The following is a 25533-nucleotide window of genomic DNA, read 5'->3' on the forward strand; positions in this document are numbered from 1 at the left end:
AGGCAGCTTGAGTGTTGCTGACAGGGTGGCAGATGAGCAAGGAGGCCTGGTGCGGAGCCAGCTGAGCCGGCCTTTCCTGCCGCCAGCTCAGCACCGAGCTCCCAGGTGGCTCTCAGGCTGCCGGGCCAGGAGAGAGGAGGGCAGGAGCGACACCAGAGCAGGGGGTCGGGACGTGACTCTGGGCCGGGGGGCTTTGTGGGACCTCTTGGCAGGGCTGGGGTGTCCTGGGGCCGAGGAGGAGGCCCAGGGTCCTGGAGAGGACCCCTTCCTCCCCTTGCTGCTGCGGGACTCACCTGTGGGGAGGCTGAGCCCCTCCTTCTGCCAGGTGACGCTCGGCCGGGGGACCCCTGAGGCCTCACAGGGCAGCAACGCCTCCTCTCCTGCCACGACCCGGACCTCACTGGGCAGCGGCTTCACCACAGGGGATGCTGAGGAGGCACAGGGTCAGAGGTTCCTGGGGACACTGCTAACACCAGCCCCGCCAGCAGGGCGCCTCTCAGGACCAGGCAGAGAGGCTGATAAAGGGAGTGGGTTTCACCGGCTCCACTTTCCTGAAGACTCCCACGGGGGACTCAGATCAGGGGCAGGACCAGGCATCCAGGACCGAGGGCCCCCTTCACCCCCGCTCACTGCCGCCAGCTGTCCACCCGCCCCTGCCCCGGGACTCTTACCGTGCACAGCAAGGACCACGTGTTTGCGCGCCACGCCGGCAGAGTTGCGGGCAGTACAGGTGTAGCGGCCGGCATGGATGGGGAGGGCCTGCCCGATCTCCAGGGCACCTGCAGGTGGAAATGGTGCCCGGAGGATGAAGGGATTGGGGACAGAGGTGCCTGGCCCAACTGCAACCCCTGCCCCCTTGTTAACAGCACGGGGATGAGAGGCATGGGACCCGGGTTCTAGGCCTGCCTCTGCCCCTGCCTGGGGCACCACTGTAAGCAAGTCCCTCCACCCTCTGGGCCTGTTTCCCCATGTGCACAGTGAAGAATCAGACCAGATGGTCTCTGGAAACTCACTGCCCTCCCGGAGTCTCTGGCCCAGGGTTCCACTGCTGTTCTCACCTTGCTCTGCTAAAACCCCACCTCCTCCAGGAGGCCTCCCAGGATTGCTGCCTCCCCTGTCCTCCCTACGTCCCCCCTTAGCCCAGGGTCCCCAGCAAGCACCATTTTAATCTTCTCAGAATGCAGGCTGCACCCCAGCTGGTGAGCAAAGAGGTCTCTAAAGTGTCCACTGGGGACCCCTGAGGGCCTGCTGGGCAGGCAAGGGGAGAAAGGCCCGCTGGCCTCTGGACTACCCCGTGGTCTCGCCCCAGCTGCTTGATTTTCTCTGCTGGCTTGGAGCATCCACTAGTGGGAGGGGAGGGTTCTGTTGTTTCCAACAGCTTGAAGAGCACCCTTCTAGCCAGAGGCCCCAGACTGCAGGATTTCACTAACCCACAATAAATCGTTAGGGGGGGTCCCCATAAAGTGGCTAACTTGTTATGTTGACAAAGACACCTAAGACGTCACCACCGACTGTCCTACCACTTTCATCAAAAGGAACTTCTAATACCCCAAGGTCAAGAGCATGACTTCCTAAGAAAGGCATCGCCCCTCATGGGATAAAACTGGCCGTAAAGAGCTCTGGGCCACTGTCATGGACAGCATGACCTGCCCAGGAGCCTCGGGCACCACAGAGGGCTCTCCCTAGCGCAGGGCAGGGACTGAGGCTGGCGGGTGAGGCTGGGGATGGGGAGCTGGACGAGCTCTCCACCCTGTTCCCCCCTGGGCTCCTTCTCCTGCTGGCCCTCACTCACCCGAAGGCAGGACGCGGTAGCCGCTCCCCCTCGCCCCCAGCTGGGAGCCTGCCTTGCTCCAGGACACGACTGGAACCGGCACGCCTGCGCTGTGGCACGTGAGGATCACAGGTGCCATCCTGGCTGCAGTGAAGTCCGTCCGGTCATCTGCGATGGTGGGTGGCACTGGAACCCAAGGAGAGGTTTGAGGCCCTGCCGAGTGCGTGGGGACACACAGCCGCCAGGGCAGGGGATGATAACTGTAGACGTGACATTGCTGATGAAGGCCAGGCACTGGATGTGGGCACATCTGCTCACTCGGGAGATACCCCGGGGCATGGGAGGGTCTTGAAGAGCCTTCTGCAGAGAGCTGTAGGAGAGGGGGCTTGGCAGGGCTCACTGGGACAGACTGCAAGAGGCCAGAGACGGCCTCCAGGACATGGCGTTAAACCTGAGATCTGAAGCAAGAGCAGGTGCTGGCTGGGTAGAGGGTACCACGTGTGCAAAGGTCCCAAGAAAAGGGACAAAGAACCGAGCAGCGCAAGTGGACCTCAGAGGGGGGTGGGTGGTGGGTGAGCTGAACCTGGAGGCTCGGCTGGGCCTCACCACAGGACGCGTGGGCCCAGGTGAGGGCAGTGGGCAGCTGTGGAAAGAGGGACTCCAACCAGGGTGATGACAAGGACACGCTGGGGTACAACATCGGGGTAGGGCAGGGGCCGCCCTGCAAGCTCCCCTGGCCAGGAGCTGTGCGAAGCCGGGGTTGGGCCAGTGTGGAGAGCAGGGCCCAGGAGAGCTTCCTGGAGAGGGCCCTCTGCACCCAGAAGGGCGGGAGTCTCCGCTCAGGGATAGCACCCGAGGCGTCCCCGCCCACCTGCACCCTGACTCACCTTGCACAGTCACCCGGTAGAGCCTTCGGGCCTCGCCCAGCTCGTTGCTCACCACACACTCAAACTGGGCTGAGTCTTGGGGGCCGGGGGCGGCAAGGAGCAGGGCGTTAGAGGGCAGGAGCCTGCCGAGGGACACACGGGGAAGGGCCCAGGGCTGCAGAGGGGCCAGCCTGGCCAACCTGCCTGGCAGTCTGCAAGTGGGAGCCTCACGACCGTTCCCCTCCTGCACCTGCCCCCAGCGTGACTCAGAAGCGTCTTCTAGAAGTTCCTACCCGGAGGTTTCAGCTGCAGGCTTGGGGGAGATCTTCACCCCACCCTGTGTTTCTCTGCAGCCCTGCATGTGCTACGGGAACATCTAAATGACTTCTGTGATGACACACCCCAGTCCCCATCGGGAGGCTGAAGGTGTGTTGAGCTCATTTCAGGCATGAACTCCACAGTGTCCCCGTGTCTAACAGGACACAGAGTTGGTGAATCGATTGGCAAACTGACTCCTTTGACACTCGGATGGTCACTGAGTGACCAGCTCCAGCCGCAGGTCTTGTTCTTGGTGTGCTTGCTTGCTTGGGTGGTGCTGGGATTGACCTGGGGCCTCAGGCATGCTGGGCCACACTCCCGGCTGCCTCATGTTTGGTTTCGATACACCTTGGTGGTAGGTCCCAAACCCCTTGCCCCACGTCAGGCAACTCTGTCTGCCTGAGTATAAGGCCCTCCTGGACCTCTGGGGTCTGGTCCTGGCTCAGGAAGACCCGAGCACACACTGCCTGGCTGCTGAATGGCCCTGCTGTGTGAGATGGGCACACCCTCCCCACTGCCTGTGGCTCGGGAAGGCCCAGGTCCACCTGCATCATTACCGGTAGGCGCCCTGCTGCAGGCGGAAGTCCAGCTTCTGTCCATCCTTCCACCAGACCACCATAGGCTTGGGGGAGCCGCTGGCCTCACAGGGTAGTGAGGCCGGGCTGTGGGCAGTCAGGGTCACATTGGAGGGGCCAGGGGCGATGACTGGAGGCTCTGGGGAGAGGCAGGCGTGGGATGCGGGTCTGGGGCTGCCTGAGGCTGTGCCAGAGGCCAAGCCCGGGTTTGGGGTGCTCATTACCACCCTCATCCCGCCTCCCGGGGCAGCAGGAGAGATGGCAGGGGGACCTCCTCCAGACTCCACCAGCTGGGGATGGGCTTCTCCTCATGCCTGGCCCCTCTCCTTGAGCAACTCCCCATCAGCCCCAGCACCAGGTCAGGGCCATCTAGAGTGGTCGCCAAGGTGATGTGTTGGGTTAGGAAGAGAACTTTAATTGCAACACCTAGTCCGGTGATTCTACCTCTGGTGCATGCTTCATGGCTCACCAGAACAGTGTGTGACATGTGTGTCAATATAAACACGCAGCCCTCGCAGGTGCACGCTCACAACTTTTTACTAAAGGTCGAGAACATGGGAGACTATGTTGGGAGACTTGGGGGCTGGGGGCGGCGAGGAGCAAGGCGTTGGAGGGCAGGAGCCTGCCGATGGACACCGGGGGAAGGGCCTGGGGCTGCAGGACAGCTGGGGGAACGCAGGACCAGAAACCCACAAGGATCGGATGCGGAAGGCAGGGGGCAAGCCCTCCCTAATGCACCTACCCAAGACCTGGAGGTCACGGCCCTGCCGGTCAGAGCCCGCGGAGTTGGAGGCCAGGCAGAGGTAGTGGCCAGCATCCTGGGTGAGGACTGGCTGGATCCTCAGAGAACCCTCGGGCAGAACTTCCAACCTAGAGCCCAGGGAGGGTTTGCGATGGAGACCCTCAAACAAGTGTGGCGTTGAGGGGCTACATCCCTGATTATCTCCAACAAGACCCTCCCTGCCCCAGCTTTCCCAGCAAACTTATCTGACTCAGGACTCAGACGCTGCTACTCTTTCTGGGCAGGGCACCAGGACTGGGGGGTGACCCTCCCTAAGGGCCAAGGCTGTTCTGCATAATCCCGCCCCCCGCCACAGGTGATTGGACCAGGGATAGACACCTCATTCAGGCTGGGCCAATGGCTTTCTCTGCCCTGAGAGCTGGACAACTGGGGCCATGGCTGGCCTTCGATGTCCCACCTGGAGTTCCCGGGATCCAGTGGCGCCCCATCCTTCCTCCAGCTCACGGCGGGCGGGGGCGTGCCCTGGGCTTGGCAGGGCAGCAGGGCGGTCTGGTTCACAGAGGTGTTCACCACAGATGGTCCAGGCTGGATGGTGGGCACCGCTGGGGAGGGCACAGAGGGAGTGGCTGGGAACTCGCGGTGGCTCTACGGGGTGGGGGGGGGGCGGGGCACACTCACTGTGGATCTCCACACGGAAGGCCACACTGGTGCTGCCCGCCTCGTTGTGAGCAGTGCAGCTGTAGTCCCCGCCGTCCGCTGTGCTCAGGGCCTGGAGCTGGAGGAACCTACCCTCCTCGGGGAACTGCGTGTGGGCGTCCGCCTGCAGAGCCCCACCAAGGTGGGGAGGCCTCGTCAGCATGGGCGGGGCCAGGCCAGCTCTTGGCACCAGCCAGGGAGGACCCACGAGGCTGGACAGTGGTCCCTGCCCCATCTTGGCTGCAGGCCCTGACTCACTGCCCAGCTGAGGTCCTCTGAGGCACTGGGCACCTCTGGGGAGTACCCTATCCCTGGAGCTCCCACTAGATGACCTGCCACCTTAGTCCACAACTGTAAACTGGCCCCATGTGAGGGATGAGCACAGAGAGCCTCAGTTACTGGCCTTAGGTCACACAGCCATTAGATACACCTGGAGGGACCATGGAAGAGCAAGGTGTGTGCCTCAGAAGCCCCGTCCACAAAAGGGGGATGACAACAATAACCGCAGTGGAGACGTGCGTGGAGCGGGCCTCCGTGGTGGGAACAGAATCCGTTGGTTTAGGGGCTGGGTCCCTGGCCTGGCACTCACCTGCAGCAGGACGCCGTCTCGGTGCCACTCGATCTTGGGCATGGGCTCTGCCTCCACAGAGCACTCCAGGACCAGCTGGCCAGGGGCCAGGCCAATCACAGAGCGGGGCCCGCGGGGCCCAATGACATTTGGAGGGGCTGGGGGTGCAAGAGGAAGTGAGAGGTGGGCCCTCTGCGGCAGACCCCATCCTGCCTCCACCCCTAAGCCCCCTACCTTGAACCCTGACCCGGAAACTCTTCTCCACTTTTCCTGCAGGGTTCTCAGCCAGGCAGGTGTACAGCCCAGCATCACTGACCTGTGGACACAGCAGGATGAGCAGCTGCCGCTGGCTCCCACTGCCCGCTGCCAAGCTGGCCTGTTTCTACTCAGCAAAGGGCCAGATCTGGGCTCCAGTCTGCAGAGGCTGCTGTCCTGCCTCCCAGCCTCCTGCTCCCCTCCGGATTTCTTCTCCACCTCACTCCCACTCTGAGGATGGAACAGGCTGCTTCTCCCAGGAAGCCCCCCGACTGCACCAGCCCCGCTCTGGCCTGGATGAGGAGTTATCTGGTATCTCCTTCAGTCTGAGTTCTGCAGGGCTGGGAGCACCGAGGGCCCAGTGGGTCGTCTCCACCCCCTCAAACCCCACGCAAAGGACAGTCAGCCTTCCCTTGGCATCTGTCCACTGAACTGGGGAAGCTGCAGACCCCCTCCTCCCAGCTCCCAGCCTCATCCCACAGCGGGCAGGGACCGGCACCTGCACGGCCTCCACCCGGAGCGCCTGCCCGGCTGAGCTGTGGTTCTCCAGGGCCCGTTCGTCCTTGTGCCAGGTGACGTTGGGTGGGGGGATGCCTTGGGCGTCACACAGGAGCTCCAGGGGGGCTCCCGGGGCTAGCGACAGCTCTGCAGGCTGGCCGGAGTCTTCAATGTAGGGGGGATCTACAACACCCCAGGCTGGGTCAGCCGTGCTGCAGGCTGGGGGTCCTCTGCCCCTGCACCATTCAGTGCTGAGAGCAGAGGGGGCCAGAGGCACATGAGTGGGGGGCTGGGGGGCCTAGAAACATCAGGAGCCATGGGGCCACCTTCCTGGGCAGCTAGTTGTGCTTTAGAACCAACGAGGACACAGTGCGGGGGACACAGTTGCCACACATTTTTCCAATATAGCCCAACATCAGAATTTAGGGAGGGCTCAGCCCCCAGATTTTGGTGGCTTCTGTTCTTGCTTCTGCTGCCAAAGTTTGGTGGACAAGACAGTGGGACACAGCCCGGAGAACCAGACATCCCGGCCACCAAGCCCCTGCCGGTGGGGCCAGCAAGATGCCCACGCAGAACCAAGCCCCCTGAGCCTGCAGGAGCACTGGGCTCCCCACCGCCTGTGCCGACATCCCCAGAATCCCTTCTCCCTCCGGTCAGAGAGCCCTGGAGGACCGATGACCCACCCATCACGGTCAGCTGGAAATATCTCCTCGCCTCGCCGGCCTCGCTCACGGCCACGCAGGAGTAGGTCCCTGAGTCGCCAACCCCCACCGTCCACAGCTGCAGGCCAGGCCCCTGCTCCAGGCTCTGTGGCAGGAAGGGCTGCCCATCCTTCATCCACGACACGAGGGGTGGGGGGCTGCCCCGGGCCTCACACGGGAGGACCACCGAGGAGCCACGGGCCACCACAACATCATTCTGGAACTCCACCGGCTCCAGGATGGGGGGCTCTGTGGAGGGGGAAAGGGCAGGAACCAGCCCTCGCCCCAGGACCTTTACACAAACCCTCCCTAATGACCCCATGCCCACCTCCTGGGCATTGCTTCTCACCTCCAATACCCGGCTTCACCACACCAGGGAGCACCCTGAGACCCAGAGGCAGGGCAAGGTGCCCTTCTCTGCGGTCCCCCAGCAGCCTCCCCATCCCCTGGTGGAGCTGAGCTGGCCCCTTTGCACCCCGCCGGACACTGGTGCCTGGCAGGGCCCTGGAACAGCTGGATGTCTGACCACTGCTTGTGGGACAGACGAGTGAGCAGAATCCAAGGCTGTGGACAAGTCTTGCTCAGCCTCGAAGCCCTGAGGCCAACCCTGGGCCGGGCTCGAAGGCCTTGATCCTCACTCACCAAGGTCAAGGGACCCGTGTGCCCACCCTGGTGCGTACCGAGCACCTGCAGGGTGAAGTTCCTGTCGGCCACTCCTGCCGGGCTCACGGCCACGCAAGTGAAGGTGCCGGAATCTTCCAGGTGCACCTGAGAAATCCTGACCCCAGGCTCCCCAGGTGGGGCGGCGGGCAGGCGGGAGAGAGGTGGGGAGGGCGCTCAATCCAGACGCCCCCTCCCCGTGCCAGCCTGTCTCTCAGTGCCCAGCTTCTGTGAAGACCCCTTTCCTGGCCCCCGGATAAACCTGCGCCCTGCCCTTGCTCTGCCCCGTCCCCTCTGGCCCACCCTGCCTGTGGCCAGGGCGCCGTGTGCCCGACCCTGGCAGCGCTGGGGACCTGCCTGGGCTGTCCCGCCCACTGCTCCACCTTCTGCCCCTCCTCTCCCACAAGCCCCTTTTGCCCGAACTCCCCTCCCGAGCCGCTCTGGTGCGGAGATGGCCCTGGTGACTAAGCCGACCACCAGCTCGGGCCTGGCTCCTGTCGTGCAGCGGGTGTCCCTCCTGAACCCGTCTTCCCACCTGCGCCCCTGAATCTTCTCCCCGGCTGCGCCCCTTCCCTGGGTCCTTGGGGTCGTCCTAACCCAAGCAGTGGGTGCAGCCCACCTGCTCTGGGCCAGCTGAGCCAGTCCCCAAATGTCTATCTCCCTGAACTCCAGACAGGAGCTCTCAGCTGCCTGGTCATCGGGATCAAAGTGGGGTCACTTTGGTCAAGGCCACCCACAAAAACAAGCCAAGAAAGGTGGGTCATGAAGGAGGGCTCTCACTCGCCACCGCCCGACAATGATCGTCACAAGATGCCTCACCAGGAGCACCACTGTGCCCAGAACACACTTGGGCAAGACCAGCTGTCCAACAGCCCTCATTCTCCCTGAAAGTCCCCCGCCTCAGCCTCTTCCAGGACACTGCCACGTGACAGCTGTTCACAGACAGGCCTCGTCACAGACTGGCCTCGTCACCCCCTGAGCTTCCCCCCTGCTGTCACTCAGGCTGACCCCCCAGGCACTCGGACAGCGCTGCAGCCTGCTCCCCACAGCGCCCGCTCAGCAAACAGGACTCAGCCTCCCAGGGTGGACTGAACACCCCAGGTCAGATCCAGCCCGGCGTGGAGTCCAGCCACGTGCCTCGTCTCTTCTGGAATGCGGAACTCCACCAGCCGCACTCCAAGCACGCCTGCGACCTGCCCGTGGCCGCTGCCCTCCCCACACCACGGCTCAGACCCTGGGGGGCTGCAGTGACCGTCTGCCTTCCCAGCTCTGCCCTGGGGCCCCAACCTGCTGTCCATGCTGCAGGGAGAAGGACCCAAAAGACCCAAGCGACAGCCCCAAGGGTTGATGTGAACAGGTATTTGCACCCTGTGCTCCTGAGCACCCAGGTGCTCTTGGACCTGCTGTCCCTCTGCCTGCACCTCGTCACCCATCCCGAGCACCTATCCCTGGCCACCCTAAAATAGCACCCTCCTCGGCCCCTTCCCCTGCCCCTGCCCCCAGAGCTTGCCCTGCCTATGCCTCCCCAGAGCACACACAGCTGGTGGTACGTCCTCCTGTATGCTGATGTTCTGTACCAGCCTGGCACGTGACATGCGGGGACTTGGGCTGTGTCGTGCTCACTGCTCTGTCAGGGCCTGGAACTCTGTGTGGAACAGTAAGCACTTCACAGGGTCGTTGGATGCATGAATTGGCTCAGGCACCTTCTTCCAGGAAGCCCTCCCCGATTTTCTCCACCTGGCCAGGCTGAGTCAGGCAAGACGCAGTGCTACTGCCCACCCTGTGCCACCCCCAGCAAGCTCTCCGAGCGCTGAGGGCAGAGGACCCTTCCTTTTCAGAGCTCCATCTGGGGGCGGACTCCCTCTCTCTCCTCACTATCAAACCTGTCTGTTGCTACTATTTTTATCCTAAGACCCGAGCAGAAGCATTTTAAACCAAGCTGCCTGTGTGTCTGGGGCCTGCAGCTAGCTGGCCAGTGGCTGAAGTCTGTCCCCTACCTGAGGGTGCGGCCAGAGCTGTGGAGGAGAGTGCGCTGGGAGAGCGGGAGGGGCAGGCCGTCCTTGAGCCAGGTCACGTGGATGGGCAGAGAGCCCCGGACAGGGCACGCCATGGTCACCGTCTCCCCTGGCCTGCTCACCAGGGTCCCTGCGCTGCCTGCTCCCTGATCAATGGTGGGAGGAACTGGGGGAGGCAGAGGAAAGAGGGTGATGGGGCCTGGGGAAAGGGGCTCCCAGGGCACCCAGGGGCCTGCCCAGACCTTCTGCCACCAGCAACCACTGTGTTGGGGGTTCCCAGAGCCTTTTGCACCCCCAGAGGGATGAGCCGCTGTGGGGCACGGCCTGGCCCCAGCCCTCTCTCGTCTCCCTTTATCCCCAGACTCGGCTGCACCCTGGGCTGGAGGGTGAGGCTGGGAGGCCTAGGAAGGTCAGAGTGGGTGTCACCCAGACTTGAACCCAGGTCTCCCTACCGGGCCCTCCTGTTGCCCTCCAGCTGCCCCCATGGGGGCCCCATGTTGGCCGGGCTGCTGTGGCCTGAGACCCTGGGCCTGCTCCTGCCTTGCTCCTACCCAGCACGTTCACGGTGTGCAGCCTGGCGTCCTCCCCAGCCGGGTTGTGGGCCACGCAGGTGTAGGCGCCCGAGTCCGAGGCCCTGAGGCCCTTCAGCACCAAGGAGCCACCGTCCAGGTAGAACCTGCCGCAGGGAGGCGGGGAGGGATTGCCAAGGACAGGTGCCCGTGGGCCGGAGGCCCTGCCTCCTGGGGAGGGCACGTGGGCCTTACCGGAGGTGGGGGCCTGCGCCCTGGCCCAGCGGGCTGCCATCCTTCAGCCAGGCCACGTGGGGAGGCGGCTGCCCCTCGGCCTCGCAGTCCAGCCGCACCTCCTGCTCCTCCAACACGCTGTGCTCCTGCGCGGTGCCCGAGCTCCTTATCCGGGGGGCCACTGTGACAGGGGCAGCGTGAGGCCCGGGGCCGCGGCAGGGCTGCCGTGGGGGTGTTGGAGGGTGGTGGGTGCAGCCTACCCAGCACGGCCACCACGAAGTCCTTGCGAGCCTCGGCCAGGGCGTTCTCCGCCACACAGGTGTAGGTGCCAGCCTGGGCCGGCTGCAGGCCACTCAGCTGAAGGCGGCCTCCCCGAGAGACCACACCGCCCTCCATGTTGCTTTCTGCAGGGCGGAGAGGCCCGTGAGTGCCCCGCGAGCTTGTGAGCCCGTGGGGAAGCAGGGCCCCGGGCAGGGCTCCTCTTCACACGTCTCAACCTGCCTCAGCTCCTGACCGCGGTTCCTGTCAACCCCCATGTCCTTGTACAGGGACATCTCTCTCCACAGGACCCAGTGTCCAGGACCTGCTGCAGGCCCAGCTCTCACCCCACTCACCCTGCCCCACACCTGTCCAGGCTTCTGAGCAGGTGAAGCAGCCACTCACTGACCCCACGTGGGTCACTGGGCCCCCGGGGCTCTGCTCGCTAGCCGGAAGGCGTCCTCCTTCCTCCTCCCCAGCCGCCCTTCCACACCCCTGCCCTGAAGCCTCTCTGGCCGCTTCCCTGCGGTCCACCGGACCTCGTTCTTGTCCGTCCAGCTGGTTTTAGCCCAGAATGCCCCGCCAACGTCCTGTGCCTGACCCGGAGCCCGGGCGCCCCTGGCAGCCTCCCCCGGGCCTCAGCCTGCACTGGGCAGAGCACGTCCCTGTCTGGCGGGGGCTGACTGAGGCCCCCATGCTGGCGACCCTCCAAGCCCCCAACAGGTGAGTTCTGGGCCTCTGGGGCCCGGACCAGTGACAGGAAAGACACCAGGGGAGGGCTCCACACACCGTCAGCCTTGACTTGGACGAGTAAGGACATCAGGGGCCACCGACCTCCGGGGCGTCTCCCCTGCTCTGCAGTGGGGTTTAGGGGGGCAGTCCACTCACCCACGGGCGTTCTGTCTTTCAGCCACGTAACAGTGGGCGCGGGGACCCCCGACACATCACAGGCTAGGACCAGCGGGCTCCCCGCCGTCTGGCTCACTGTCTCTGTCTTGGGGTTCTCAAACGTTGGGGGCACTGCAGGAACGAAGCCAGAACACAGAGGCCTGAGGCTCTTCCTCGTGTCCTTCCTCCGGGCAGATCGGAGGCCTGGAGCCCCCTCCCCTGCGGTTAGGAGCCAGAAACCTCCAGAGCAGGGACCCCCCAAACAGGCTCACTCTGCACGGCGTGGGGAAGGGTGGTTTTAGTCACACATGGATCAAGAAGCAGCTGCTGGTTATTTCAAACCATTGAAAAAGCAGAGCGCAGGCAGCGTGCACTCGGCCCCAGGGTGGTGAATGCACGGCTCAGCACCACAGCCCTGAACCTGTGCCAGGACAGGCATCACCAATCAATCCCAGCAAGCTCCTGCTCAGCCAGGATGCAGCTGTGCACCCAAGAAGGCGTTACCAGTGGAACACGGTCACCTTGCCCTCCCACAGGGAGCCTGTGCTGCCCCTGCCCACTGAGGCAGGTCAGGAGGGGCTGTGGGCCTGGAGCAGCACCCAGGTGTAAGCCATTGTTGAGGGTCACACTCGGTATGGCTCAGGATGGGAGGCACCGGCTGCTGGCCTGGCTGAGGCTGCTGTTTGCCATCTGAGGCAGACAGCTGTGTCCCCACCCCACAGCCTGCGCCTCCCGTGCTGCAGCAGAGCTCTAGCTGAGCGCCTCCTGTGCCTGCGGGGACAGCTGCCCAGCACGCACACCGGCCCTCTTCCCTGCCTCCTGCAGGCAGGACGGGACGCAGTGTCCCCACATCAGCCACGTGAACAGGGACAGTACCCTAAGAGAGGCTGGGCTAACAAGGGGGAAGGCACCTGGAGGCCCAAAGGACAGAGGAGCCGAGTGGTCCCCGCACAGACGACACCCCCCAGGGTTTGTACGGGAGGCAGACTTCGTTCTCCTTTGTTCCCCGTAACGCGGGTTCTTCCGTCCCACAGCTAGGTCTGTCTGCACCCTGACTTAGCTGACCCCGAGGAACCTGGCCCCGCTCCCCGGACAGCTTGGACAGGTCCCTTCACCTCAGCTTGAGAACACGTCCTGTCAGATGCCCTCTGTGTTCTGCCCCAGGGCTGGTGGGACATGAGGTGACATGCCCAGGCCTCCCACCCCAGTGCCAGGGGGCAGCTCCTCACAGCAGGTCAGGTGCGTCCACCTCCCAGCAGCAGGCGCTGCTCTTAGACCCTTCACCAAAGGTGAACCTGAGGGACACGGTCCTCCATTAAGCCCCACAGAGCAGGTCACTGGGGTCCTCTTTGGATCCTGCAAGGCCTAGTCTTTGGCACCTGGCCACGCCATCTCCTTCCAGCCATTGTCAAACCCATCCTTGGTGGCCTGGGGCTACGGGGGCTCCTGGCCCTGCTGGCCAGGCCGGCAGCTTACCCTGGACGGTGAGGATGAAGGTCCGCGTGGCCTCCCCCGCCGCATTCCTGACTTGGCAGCTGTACACGCCCTTGTCCGACACCTGAGGCGGGAAAGGCACCTGATGCCCTGCAGCGGGGGAGGGCCTGGCGCCCCCACAACATCCAGGCCTCAGAGACCTCCAGAGCAGGGACCCCCAAACAGCCAGTCCTGCTTGGGCAGCCAGAGGACATGGAGGCCTCTGGCCTTTCCCAAGAGCTTCAGGAGGCCAAGGGAGGCCCAGGGCCCAGGCCCACCTCCCTGCGGAGCTGAGCTGGCAGGAGGAGCCCAGGGTGCGTTTCCAGAGGAAGGGCCAACAGTCCACGGCAGACCCTTGAGGGTGTCTGACCACACCAGAAGGGAAGGGCCCTGGGACAGACTCCTGCAGCCTCAGACGGCCAGCCAGGAGCACCTGGAAAACCTCTCGGGCCTGGGAAACCGAGGCAGGCGGCAGGGAACGGACCTGCTCAAGGGCATCCCGGAGCCGGGCAGAGCCAGGGCTGGGGTCTGACCTCGGAGCCCGGGGCCCCTCTCAGGGCTCCCCTGGAGACTGTCCATCACTCAGTCTGGGCTGCGCAGGTCTAGGAGGCGGGAGCCCCACACCCTGCACGACCACCCTCCCCCGGGCCTCCCCAGCAGGAGGTGACATGCTCGTGGCTCTCACCTGCGAGGCCAGGATCTCCAGCCTCTGTCCACTCTGCAGAACCTGGGTCCGCTGTGCCAGGGCCAGGGGCTGCCGGTCCTTGTACCAGGTCACAGCCGGTTCTGGAAGCGAGTCTGTCTCACAGCTTAGGACAGCCTTGTCCCCAACCCGCACCAGGACTGTCTCCTGGGGGCTGTTGGGAGCCCGCCTAAAGGTTGGGGGAACTGAGGATAGAAGACAGCCCAGTGAGGCTCTGTGGTCTTCCCCAGGTCCTCCCTGCCCTACCATGGAGAGTGCCTATGGAGACCCAGGAGGGACACCAGTGACTCCACCCTGGTGGCTGGTGCAGACCCAGGGGAGCTGGGAAGAGAGCCCAGACCAGCACCCTCGGACCTGCTGGATGGCCAGAGAGAGCCCCTTGCCCTCTCTGGGCCTCAGCCTCCGGGATGGGGTGGGAGGAGGCAGGGACAGCCCTCCTGGGCTCTTTCCTGTAAGAGCAGCCCCCAGCTGGGGCAGAGACCTCCAAGGGGTCCCAGCCGGCCCCGTCTCTCTGGCTGAGGAATGCAGAAGCCCCCTCCCTGCACACAGCAGGTGGGCACAGGAAGTGAATGGGCCACCTCAGGGCTACAGAGAACCTTCCAGTGAGTCCTGGCTTGTGATACCTTGGGCCAACTTGCCCCAGGAGGATTCTAAAGATAAGGAGCCTAACAACCCCATGCCAAGAAGCTCTTGAGACCAGAGAAGGGCGCCCCACCTTGACATCATGGAAGCCCACCACGAGCCTCGTGCTGGGTTAAGTGCCGTGTGCATCATAAAACGGTCACTTTACACATGAGAACTCTGGGGCTCAGAGAGGGGGAGCAGTTTGCCCAAGGGCACAGAGCAAGTGAACAAGCAGCTGAGTTTCAAACCCCAGTGCATCCAACTCCCAAGGCTTTGGTCTTAACCGCCATGCTAGACCGTGCCACCTGGGTTCTCTCCCTTTAGAAGGATGGGGGGCCAGCTGCAGACAGTGCCAGCTGCCCTCTGCTGCACTGCTCCCAGGGCTGATGGGGCACAGGAGAGGCTGCGCGGGGCAGTGCCTACCCAGCACGCTCAGCTGCACTGCTCTCTGGTCGCGACCGGCGGCGTTGAGGGCTTCACACAGGTACGTCCCTGAGTCTGACTGCTGGACCCACGCCAGCCGCAGCGTGTGGGTGCCTGCAGAGGAGCCAGTTCTGGCGCCAGCCCCTAGGGACTGTCCCCCACCCCTGACCCCTCCCAGCCTCAGAGCCCTGCCCTGGGTTGGAACAGCAGCCGCCACAGCCCAGAGCTGGGCCCAAAGCCTCAGTTTACCCACCAGGCAGGAGGAAAGCATCCTCCCCCAGGGAGAGGGCCTGGCCGTCCTTGTACCACGTGACCTCGGGGCTCGGGTGTGCGTGGACTTCACAGGGGAGAGAGATGCTGCTGTTGAGGATGGTTGTGACCTGCTCCGAGTTCTGGCTTGTGATTCGTGGTGGGACTGTCCCCATGGCCACCGGGATAAAAGACAGACATCAGAATGCACAGGGATGGGGGCAGAGGGCCAGCAGGTGACACACCAAGGGCTCTACCAAGCTCCTGGGGTTTCCTGCAGCCCTGTGCAGAACCTCTGTGGGTCCTAGCTCCTGTCCACACGAGCACACTGAGGCTTGGAGATCAGAGAGGGACAGTCACTCTTCCAAGCCCACACAGCTGTCAGTGGCAGAGACAAAATTCCTGTTCAGCCTTGGGTCTGTGACCTTGAGTGCTCAGCACTGCCCCTTCCCTCCTGAGGCCACAGCTGTCCCTGCATCTGAGCTCAGGAGAATGTAGACTGAAGAAAGCAGACTCAGCAGGAAGTCCCACGCCCTCCCCGCCTGCCTCTCCAGGTGTTTCCACAGGTGAAAGCCAGGCTCAGCCCTGCTCAGCTGGAGGCCTGGGCCCAGGAGAGCACTCAGCTCCAGGCCAGGTATACAGTAGGTGCTCAAAAATAGTGCTGTAAGGGGGCTGGGTTTGTGCTCAGAGGTAGAACCTCGCCTACCCTGTGTGAGGCACTGGGTTGGATCCTACAATAAAGACCTTGTGTCCACCTGTAACTAACATAAACCTAAAGAACTGGGGCCGTCGGGCCGGGAGGAGCCGTCCCCGGCTGCCTGACAGCTGCTAGGACCATCTGGGGAAGGCTCCACACGCTCCCTGCTCAGGACATAGCTGGTGTCAGGCTGGGATCCCTGGACTCTGAACTCTGAGAGCGGGTCCCAGAGGCCCCGCGGGAGGGACAAAGCACTGGCAGGGCCACCGGTGCAGCGGCTCACCTTGGACCCTGAGGGTGAAGAGCTTCTCCGCGGAGCCTGCCTGGTTCTGGGCCACACACATGTAGCTGGCGGCGTCGGCCACCTCTGCCGTAGACACCTGCAGGTGCCACAGGCAGGGGGCTCTGGTGGGAGCTGGAGGCCCCTTGGCCTCCCCACCCTGCCCTCAAGCTGCTGTGAGGCCCTGTCCCTGCTGCCCCATAGCAGCAGCAGTGGCCCATGGAGACCAGAGGACCCTGTGAGGCCCCTCCGTCTGGGGCTTTGTGTGACACTCTTTCTGGGGCACAAGGTTGGTGTTGGGCCCTTCTCTGTAGCAAACTGGATGTGGGCGGCTACGGGGGGCTGCACCTGTCTGGACCCTGGAGGCTGAGGGTGCCCCCTGGAGCCTAGGATCCTAGGTGACACCTTTAGCCCGGGGGGGGGGGCCTGTGCCCACCTGCAACACGTGTCCATCCTCTAGGACCTGCAGCCGTGGACTTGGGGAGAAAGGCAGCCCGTCCTGGAGCCACGAGAGGGTGGGCGGGGGGTTGCCCAGGGCCGGGCACTGGAGGCTGACGCTGCTGCTGGCATTGACGGTCACCTCCTCCACCAGCTCCTCCGTGTCACCCAAGATCACAGGCGGGGCTGGGTGGGGGAGAGAGGGTGAGGAGCGGCCAGGCTCCTGGGCTGGGGTGGGCCTGGGGCTGAGGGCAGCCCTGGGGCTCCTGGGCCTGCTCACCAAGCCCTCCCAGGAGGCCACAGCTCCGAGGGTGAGCGGCTCTGCCTGGCTCAGGCCCCCTGGGAAGCTGGGGCGACCTGGCCCTGCAGAGGGAGGCCCCAGCCTGCAGCCCCCCACCCCCACCCCTGCACTCACTCAGCACCAGCAGCTCGTAGTGCAGCCAGTCCTCGCCCACCTCGTTGGAGGCCTTGCACGAGTACCTCCCGGCATCCTCAGCCCGCACCAGGGGGATCTGCAGGATCCGGCCTCCTGCAGGGACACAGGGCAGAGGCCTGGGCTTGCTGCCCGCCCCACCCAAGAGCGAGAGCGAGAGCGAGGAAGCAGCTCTCTCCTCTGGAGGGGGCTGAGGACAGTTCCCACTCCCGCCTCATCTGTGCAATGGAGAGAATCAGGTCCGAGGTCAGCTCACGGCTTGCTGGGAGCCGGGCCCCAGGGCACTGGTGCTGTGGGGCTGCCGTCGTCCACCTTAGACAGGAAGACAGGCTCCCAGCAGCGGCCAGCAAGAGGGTAGCCGCTCCAGGCTCAGGTCTGTGGCTGTGTAGAGCTAACCCCTCCCAAGGACGGCAGGGGATGGGCAGCAGGTTAATGGCCCAGGAGATGCCCGGGAGGCAAGGCGGGCAGACACTGGGTCTGCAGCAGGTGGAGTGACCAAGAGCCAGCACTCTCCATAGAGTGCCAGGGGACAGAGGCCGGAATGATAGGCAGCTCCTGGGTTGAAGTCAGTTGAGTTTGAGGTCAGGATCAGAATTCAGGTCATCATCTTATGACCACCACCATGACATGCTGAGGATTAGGGTCAGTACCCAGGGTCAGAGGTCAGAGCTGGGGTTGGAGGTCAATGGCCAGAGGCAGGGTCAGTGGCTGGGCCTGGGTTCAGTTGACAGTTGGGATTGACCTGTGGCCAGGATCTGCATTAGGGATGAGAATGTGACTGAGCCCACTGAGCACTAGGATTTGGAGCTGGTGTCCAGGTCAGAGGCCAGTAGCAGGTTAGGGGATTGTTACAGGGATTTCAAATAGGAACCAGGGACTTTGACTAAGCATGGCCTTTCCCAGAGCCTGGGGAGTCCGCCTTCCTTTTGAAGGGCCAAAGTACAAACCTCGTGTGACTTGCTCATGGTCAGCCATGCAACTGAACCTGCGCCCACCAGCTCACTGCTACCCAGACCCAGCAGGACACAGCACACATGCTAAGCTGGGAACTCGTCCAGTGTCCCCTGCCATGGACCACAGGGCCCTGCCCCTCGGGCACCAGCTGGCTCCTGGCCCACCCAGGGGAGCCGGGTGACTGTCCAAGGGAGCCATGGGTCTCAGTTCCACCCCCTGGGACTTTTAATGCAAAGTCATCCAGAAAAGTGATCACAAAATAAAAAGTTCATTTGAAAATTAAATGACCTTAAATAAACATATATCTGAGGCGGTAAAAAGAAAAAGTGATCCCCATGAGTTGTGACCCGGCAAGGGCCTCCCCGAGGTGGCGGGCTGAGCCCAGCTGAGACCTGAGGTAACAGACCACAGAAGAGGGAGGTGCCACTCTGCTGATCACCCCAGGTCACTCGGGATCCTGAGGCCAGAGGCGGGCACGGCCTAGAGTGGCAACTCTGTGCTAAAACCTGCGGCAGACAGTGACCAGGGCTGACCCTGCCAGCCCGCTACAAACTGCAGCCAGGGTCCCGAGTGGCCACACACCTCGTTCCAGGTCACACAGCAGGTGGCTCACAGGAGAGCCCCAAGCACCCAGCTTCTCTCAGAGGTCTGCCCTACCTTGCAGCACAGAGACGCCATCCGTGACGGAGAGGGGCTGGTCCTCCCTGTACCAGGTGAGCTCGGGGGGCGGGATGGCATTGGTGTCGCAGTACAGGTAGGCTGGGTGGCTCTCCACAACCTCCCGGTATTCCGTCACCCCACCCAGGGCCTCCTCCTCGTGGGACAGGATCTCGAAGGGTGCATCAGCCTCTCCTGCCTTCTGGAACATGGGGGGCACTGGGTGGGGGGACAAAGCCGTTAGGAAACACAGGCAGGGGGACTGCACCTCTGCCCGGAGAGTCCCGCCAGCCGCAGAGTCAGAATCGCCTTGGGTCAGGTCTTTCCTAAATGCACTCCCTCCTGGGCTGGTGCTACTGAGCAGCTACTCTGTGCTGGGCACTGGGTGGTGCTGGGGCCTAAGGAGCTCGTGTCTAAGGGGCCTGAAGACTCCTGGTGACGCAGAGGTACCCTCCAGGGCAGGAAGCCAATGTTGAGCTTTAGCCAGCATTTAACCACCACAGAGGCCCAGACCATCAGATTTCAGGACCAGAAGGGGCCCAAGGTCAGCTGTTTTGTCACTTTCATTTGGCAAATGATGAGACTAAGGCTTGGAGGGCACAGCCAGCCCAGGTCATGCAGCCCGTCAACAACGGAGACAGGGTGTGGGGCCCAGGGGCCAGGTGGGCCAGCGATGAAACAGGGTTGCTCCTCCTGCCAGGCCACTGCCCAAGCATCACAGCAAAACCTGGCCCATCATCGGCCCCACGTGCCCACCAGCCTCCCTAGTTTCCTGCCTCTGAGTTTCCCTGCCTCCCAGCTCCTCTGCCTCTCAGCCTCCCTGTCTCCCAGCCTCCCTGCCTCCCAGCCTCCCCAGATCCCTCCTCCCTGCCTGCCTCTCTCCTTCCCTACATCCCTTCCTCTTTACTTTTTTCCCAAAGGAAAACATCATTCACAAAAGCGGAAAGAACACGAGGGCCGTGAGTGCCCGTGAGCAGCTCCCGCGTTGCCGACTCGCGGCCCTAGGCTCACTCTCAACATGGACGCTGGAACCAGATCCCTGGGCTTCCTAATAAAGTGAGGGGCATCTGCAGGGGTTGGGCCAGGTTGGGGTTCACCAGATCCAATCCAGCTCTCCTTAGTTCTGTGTGGGGCAGGAGCCCTGGACTGTGTTTTGTGGGGGGCAGGAGCCTTGTGCCCCAGCGGTGGCGGGCCAGGGTGGCGCCCTGCTGCCTGGGGTTGTTGGGATGGGGGCGGTGCCTGGTGGGCTCCCTTGCCAAGGGCTGGTGCTCCATGCTGACAGCTGCCCCAGGGGTCGTACTGGGGAACAACAGGTCCCTCACCCTGCTGGCCACCACCCACCCCTGCCCCGCGGGCCACGCTCACCCTGGATGAGCACGTTGAAGTCCTGGTCATCCTCCCCAGCCACGTTGGTGGCCACGCACAGGTATCGGCCGGAGTCGGAGACCTGAGTGGGCTGGATCTGGAGTAGCCGCCCCTCCCCTAGGACACGGAGGCGCTGCCCAGGGGCCACAGGCTGCGGGGACAAAGGGGTTACGGAGATGGGAGATGGGGGGCAGAGAGCACCCAGACAAGGGTGCTTACATCTTAGTAAAACACCTCACAGACGGATGGGGACACCCTGCAATTTGGTGAAACCAGATCCAAATTAATAAAAATTGAAAAAGAAAGAAATGGGCAAGAGGAGTAGGGTCGCTGCTCCTGAGACATCCCCACCCACCGGGAACTGGGTCTATACCAAAATAGACAGGGTCCATGTGCCCGGGCCACCTCGGGGGCCCTCTGTTTTCTGGGCTCTTTTCTGGAAGATTCCAAGCAGAGCCACTGGGACTCCTGGTGAGGGCCTGCCCAGCCCGGCCACTCACCCGCCCGTCCTTGTACCAGCTGATGGAGGGCGGGGGCGCGGCCCAGCACTGGCACTCCAGGGTGAGTGTGCTGTTCACCTTGGCCTTCACCTCCTTCACGCTGACCGCCCCCAGGGGGTCGTCTTTGGAGATGGAAGGGGGAACTGAAAAGCCAGTGTGCAGGGAGTGAGTGGCCCTGGGGGGACACCCTGCTCAGCCTGGTCCCGGGGCAGCCCCCGAAGCAGGCCTTGGGTGCTGCTCCTGGGGGGCCAGGGAGAGGGACCCTGGGGTCGACCCACTCATGGGCCACCTGCCATGGCTACGGGACAGGGCAGGTCTAAGGCAGGGGACTCCTGGGGCAGCTTCGGATGTCCTTCTGGAAGGTCTGAAGCTGCAGGGCCTCTGGTTACACTCACAGCAGAAGTGGCCGGGGGAGGCCAGGACTGCCCATGGCCCAGGTCTTACCCACTCCTCCTGGGTCCTCAGCGCCACAGTGGGGAAGCACGGGTCCCCACAGCAGCCTGGTGACCATCAGAGGAAGGTGCCCTGGGTGTCAGGCAGGGCCCTGGGTTCGTGGGCAGCCTTCTGGCTGCCTAGCCAGTGTCCCCGCGTCCCAGACTCACTGAGGACCTCCACGTGGTAGTTCTTCATGGCCTCCCCGAGTTCATTGGTAACCACACAGGTGTACTGACCGGCGTCCTCCTTCTGGGCATCCAAGATCTGCAGCCCGTGGGTACCTGCTCAGGGGACAGCAGCCAGGGTCACCCTGCAGCCACACCTCACAACGGCTCCTTCCTCTGACCCAGCCTCGTGAGCCGTCACCTGTCCCCTCACTCCCTGCTCCCCAGGGGGTGGTACCTGGAAGCAGCTGGATGTTCCTGGAGGCCTCAAAAGGGACCCCGTCCTTCATCCAGGTGATGTTGGGGGAAGGGAAGGCCAGCGCCTCGCAGATCAGGGAAATGGGGTTGTTGATGACCACGGTCACCTCTTCATCGGCACTGTCCTCCGTCACTCCCAGGATGCTGGGAGCCACTGGGGGGTGGGAAGGGACCCGTGAGCACAGATCCCCAGCCGTGGCCCCGAGAACTGGGAGGCCTCGGATCCTGGTTCTCGGCTTTGGTGACACTGTCATTTGCGCTATATCAAAGGGACATTGAGGCTCAGAGGAGCCATATATGGAGTGCCTGGTGTCCAGTTCAGGCCTGGTGTCCAGCACCAGACTCTCCAGCAGTGAGCGGCCACCAGGGAAGGGGATCATTTCTGCCTGGGTCCCCAGGAGCGCCTCATGTAAGCACACGGTGCACAAATGATAGAGGAGGGAGCAGAGCCCGGTCAGCAAGCTCTTCCCTGCCCACCTGAGGTGCTCATTTTTGGGGGTAAAATGGCTGCTGCTCGTCCCCCCGAGGTTCTGGGCTTGCTACGCAGCCTTGGCAGAGCCAGGCCACGGGAGGAGTGACTTTGGCGGGCCCTTGGCGGGCAGGGGCGGGCAGGGCAGGAGTCTTGGTGGCGGGATCATTCAGGGCGGGAAGCAGGACAGGTTGGTAACCACACCCCTCGCCGCGCACCGACTGCGCCCCTAGAGTGCCTACTAAGTGACCCCACTTTCTCAGTCTGGGCCCCTCCCAGAGCCAGGGAGAGGGTGGGAGCGCCCCTGCACGGCCGTGAATTCCCTCCTTGAGCCCCAGGGGCTTCCTTCCACCCAGAAGCAGATTTTTCAAGGGAGCCAAGGCCCGACTCTTGGTTGAGTCTCCCCTCCAGCCTAACAAGACGACGGGTGCTCACTGCCCTTGGGGGACGGATGGCCTGGCTGTGAGCGCACCGGCCAGACCCTGGCCTGAGCCCAGAGCTTCATCTGGGACGTGGGACGACACCTTTCCCCTCCAGCGTGGTTGTAAGGACTGAGCCGAGCGCATGGCTCATGGCCAGTGTCTCATCAAACCACTATCACTGTGTAGCTCTCCCTCCACCGCCCCCTGGCCAGGGGCCTCCGAGCTCACCCAGGACACTAAGCTGGACGTGCTTGGTCTTCTCCCCAATGCTGTTGGCTGCCACGCAAGAGTAGTGGCCGGCACTGGACAAGCTGGCCTGAGGGATCTGCAGGAGGGCTGCATCGTCTCCACCAGCCAGCGGCCGGCCGTCTTTGAACCATGTGACCTTGGGTGGGGGGTGGCCTGCATGCAGGGCAGAGATCGGGACCATTCAGCAAGATCTGACCAGGGTGGCCTCAGGGGTCAGAGGATGCTTCCGGATCGGGCAAGGGACACAATTCTCGCCCAGGTCTACAGGCCAAGAAGCAGCAAGAAACCAGCAGACACCAGGCCTGGCCGGAGCCCTTCCTCCAGGACTGGCTCCCTTTTCCTACCCAGGAGTGGGAGGGATGGCCTGGTACAGTTGGGCATGTTGGAAGGGCAAGTTATTCCTTCATTCCTCCCTTCATCCATCCCTCCATCCACTCACCTGCTGCCTGCCCACCCACCCATCCACCATCCGCCTTCCTACCCACCTACCTGCCTATCCACCCACCCACCCACCCATCCGTCCCTGAGTCCGTAGGCACTAATGGGAGCCTACTCTTCCAGGCACTGGGGAAACCACGGTGACAAGGAGTGGGGTCCCCAAGGAGCTCAAATGTCACAAGGCCACTATGGTCTCCTGTGGTGGCTGCTGAGGCAGGGAGGCCCTGGCTCTGTGGGGGCCTAAGGAGGCATTCTGCTGGGTGCGCAGGGCCAGCCGTGGACTCCCATGGAGGGTCCTGGAGGCTGAGATCAGTAGTCAGGTACGGGGTGGGGCACACAGGGCAGAGTCAGTGAGTGCAGAGGGGCAGGGGCGTGGCACCGGGGCCAAGGTGCAGAGGGACCGAGTGAAGGCAGCAGGGCTGGGTGGCGGGTTCCATCCCCAGGACCCTCCCTTCCAAGGCCCACCCGCCTCCTGCCTACCACATGGCACAGCCTTACCCGTGGCATTGCAGGTCAGCTGGGCTGTCTGTCCCTCGGTGACCCTGATCACCTCCTCCAGGTCCTCGTTCTCAATGCTGGGAGGAACTGGCAGGAGCAGGGAGACAGCGAGCTACAGACAGGGCTGGCCCACTCCGGCCGCAGAAGCTCAGAAGTGGAGGCCGAGACCCCGGGGCCATGGCTGGGAATTCGCAGTCCCACCTGGACTGCATGGAATGATGGACAGGTCACTGAGTCTGGGCCCCAGTGGGTCCTGACTGGCCTCTTGGGCCTCAGAATCTCCATTTGTTCGCCAGTGAAAACCATCACAAAGGCCGAGTATTCAAAGAAAGCGCTGACGTCAGCATTGCCAAACCGGTTACTGCCAAGAGAAGGCTCCTCACTGCAGGACTTATCAGAACCTTTACTATGCAGAGCCCAGGCTCTCCTCTAGTTTCCCTATCCCCTCACGTCTGGGCAGGGAGTCTAATACACATTGCTGCTGCCTGAAGCACGTCCCAGAGCCTCTGTCACAGGCCCTGACCAGAGAAGGCAGCGAGGGCAGGGTGGAGAACACACGCCCCCTTCCACTTGGGGTTCGTTGCTGGGATGTGCCGTGGCAGCCTCAGAAGGAGGCTTTTATCTGTCTTGCAGGGTGGGGGCAGCCCAGGGCCTCCAGCCTGCAAGGCAGGTGCTCTGCCACAGTGGTGCACCCCAGCTCCGAACAACCTCTCCCTCCCCCTGCCCGCCCCGGGAGCCCCCAGGAAGGAGGGTAGGGCTGCTGCGTACCCAGCACCTCCACGCTGAAGTTCCTCCGCGCCTCCCCAGCCTCATTGTTCGCCAGGCAGGAGTAGAGGCCTCGGTCCCGTTCCTGTGCCTGGGTCCTCCTCAGCATCCAGCCACCTGGGGAGGGAGGCTGCGGCTCGGCACGGCTCTGCGCTGCCTCCTGCCCGCCCCAGGGGGCCACGCAGGCACTGTGATGAGGGCCCAGGCCTCCGCAGGGCTGGGGAACTGCCCAGAGCCCAGCCCGTGCCCCAGGCGGGAGGGAAGCCGGCATGGAGCCGCCTGGATATCAGACATGCTCCAGAGCAGGCTCAAGCACCCTGTCCTGCAAGAGGGCTCCCTCGCCTGCTCAACACTGGCTCTGGCTGGGGCCAAAGGGGCGGAAACGGGCTGTGTAGTCCTGGTCCACTTGAGACCCACTTTATTCTGTCAGCACAGAGACCTTCTCCTAGGGAGCCACAGCGATGGCGTTGTCTGGTGTCCTGGGCACCCGCCCCGCTCCTGCACCTGGGCAGACATCACTAACGGATGGCCAGGCTCCTTCCTGCTGGGCCCAGGTCAGGTCCTATCTGCACAGTGTGCCATGCGCAGGGGAGGCACTGCAATCCCACATGGGCTGCACCGAACCGTGGACGGGTCCTGAAGTCCCTGAGAGATCTGGGTGGGACCCTGCCTCCTCGTGGGCCTCAGAACCTCCATCTGCCCGCCAGCGAGGGCCCCCCGAGCCTATCTGTGAGGAGGCGGAGTGTTCAGAGTCAGTGTCAGCACCGCCACAGCTTTCTCACTGCCCGCAGGACGTTCTGTGTCATCGTGGGACATGACATGCTTCCTCGCTGCAGGACATATCAGAGCCTTTACTAGGCAAATGTGACCCTGGAGTCTCCGGGAGGGGAGGGGAGCAGAACCTTGTATCTAGTTTTAGGCGGACACACCATCTTTATTGTATTTTATGTGGCTGAGGATCGAACCCAGGGCCTCACGTGTGCCAGGCGAGCGCTCTGCCCTGAGCCACAGCCCAGCCCCCAGGAAGCCTTTTCCAAACCTACTGGAACTTTTCCCCTGGAGCACCACACCTGGCCTCAGGGTTGGAGGTCATGGGCATGCAGTGAGTGGAGGCCGAGGCCGGGGGTGACCAGTCACAATTCTGGCTGATGCCTCACCTGCCAAAAGGTAGGTGTCCTCCCCGGGCTCGATGGGCTCCTCCTCTTGGAACCAGCGGACGGCTGGGGGCGGGACCCCGGTGGCTTCACAGAGCAGCGTCAAGGGGCCATGCAAGGCAGTGGTGACGTTGGTCAGCAGGTCCGGGTCTCCCACAAGCTCTGGGGGCACTGGGCCAGAGGGGGCCGAGCTCAGGACGCGGGCGGGGCCCTGCGCTCCTCCCCACCCCCTCTGAGCCTCTGCAGCCCTCAGCCCCCCTTGAGGGTGCGAGGAGGGGCAGGGGACAGGGTCTGAGCCACGGCCACCAAAGCGAGCTGGTGGTGGCCGGGC

General features: G+C 63.5%; 1 protein-coding gene across 1 annotated transcript in view; it reads right to left on the reverse strand.

The window, feature by feature from the left end:
* Hmcn2 (hemicentin 2) overlaps window positions 1-25533 on the reverse strand; it is a 104383-nt gene that overhangs the window by 23231 nt on the left and 55619 nt on the right. The window contains exons 44-77 of the mRNA XM_077108747.1: window positions 25206-25373; window positions 24052-24165; window positions 23284-23370; window positions 22327-22500; window positions 21188-21361; window positions 20953-21066; window positions 20351-20493; window positions 19851-20001; window positions 18486-18704; window positions 16857-16970; window positions 16440-16627; window positions 16007-16103; window positions 15031-15192; window positions 14778-14891; window positions 13713-13915; window positions 13031-13112; window positions 11555-11686; window positions 10669-10812; window positions 10430-10589; window positions 10217-10341; window positions 9648-9831; window positions 7671-7768; window positions 6973-7239; window positions 6291-6472; window positions 5771-5852; window positions 5558-5694; window positions 4951-5092; window positions 4730-4874; window positions 4273-4400; window positions 3513-3669; window positions 2659-2780; window positions 1793-1957; window positions 672-779; window positions 294-428 (exon numbers count right to left, since the gene is read on the reverse strand). Of these exons, the coding sequence (XP_076964862.1) occupies window positions 294-428; window positions 672-779; window positions 1793-1957; window positions 2659-2780; window positions 3513-3669; window positions 4273-4400; window positions 4730-4874; window positions 4951-5092; window positions 5558-5694; window positions 5771-5852; window positions 6291-6472; window positions 6973-7239; window positions 7671-7768; window positions 9648-9831; window positions 10217-10341; window positions 10430-10589; window positions 10669-10812; window positions 11555-11686; window positions 13031-13112; window positions 13713-13915; window positions 14778-14891; window positions 15031-15192; window positions 16007-16103; window positions 16440-16627; window positions 16857-16970; window positions 18486-18704; window positions 19851-20001; window positions 20351-20493; window positions 20953-21066; window positions 21188-21361; window positions 22327-22500; window positions 23284-23370; window positions 24052-24165; window positions 25206-25373 (4917 nt within the window). The remainder of the gene's footprint in view (window positions 1-293; window positions 429-671; window positions 780-1792; window positions 1958-2658; window positions 2781-3512; window positions 3670-4272; window positions 4401-4729; window positions 4875-4950; window positions 5093-5557; window positions 5695-5770; window positions 5853-6290; window positions 6473-6972; window positions 7240-7670; window positions 7769-9647; window positions 9832-10216; window positions 10342-10429; window positions 10590-10668; window positions 10813-11554; window positions 11687-13030; window positions 13113-13712; window positions 13916-14777; window positions 14892-15030; window positions 15193-16006; window positions 16104-16439; window positions 16628-16856; window positions 16971-18485; window positions 18705-19850; window positions 20002-20350; window positions 20494-20952; window positions 21067-21187; window positions 21362-22326; window positions 22501-23283; window positions 23371-24051; window positions 24166-25205; window positions 25374-25533) is intronic.

The sequence above is a fragment of the Callospermophilus lateralis genome, chromosome 2 (assembly GCF_048772815.1).
Source record: "Callospermophilus lateralis isolate mCalLat2 chromosome 2, mCalLat2.hap1, whole genome shotgun sequence".
Taxonomy (NCBI): domain Eukaryota; kingdom Metazoa; phylum Chordata; class Mammalia; order Rodentia; family Sciuridae; genus Callospermophilus; species Callospermophilus lateralis.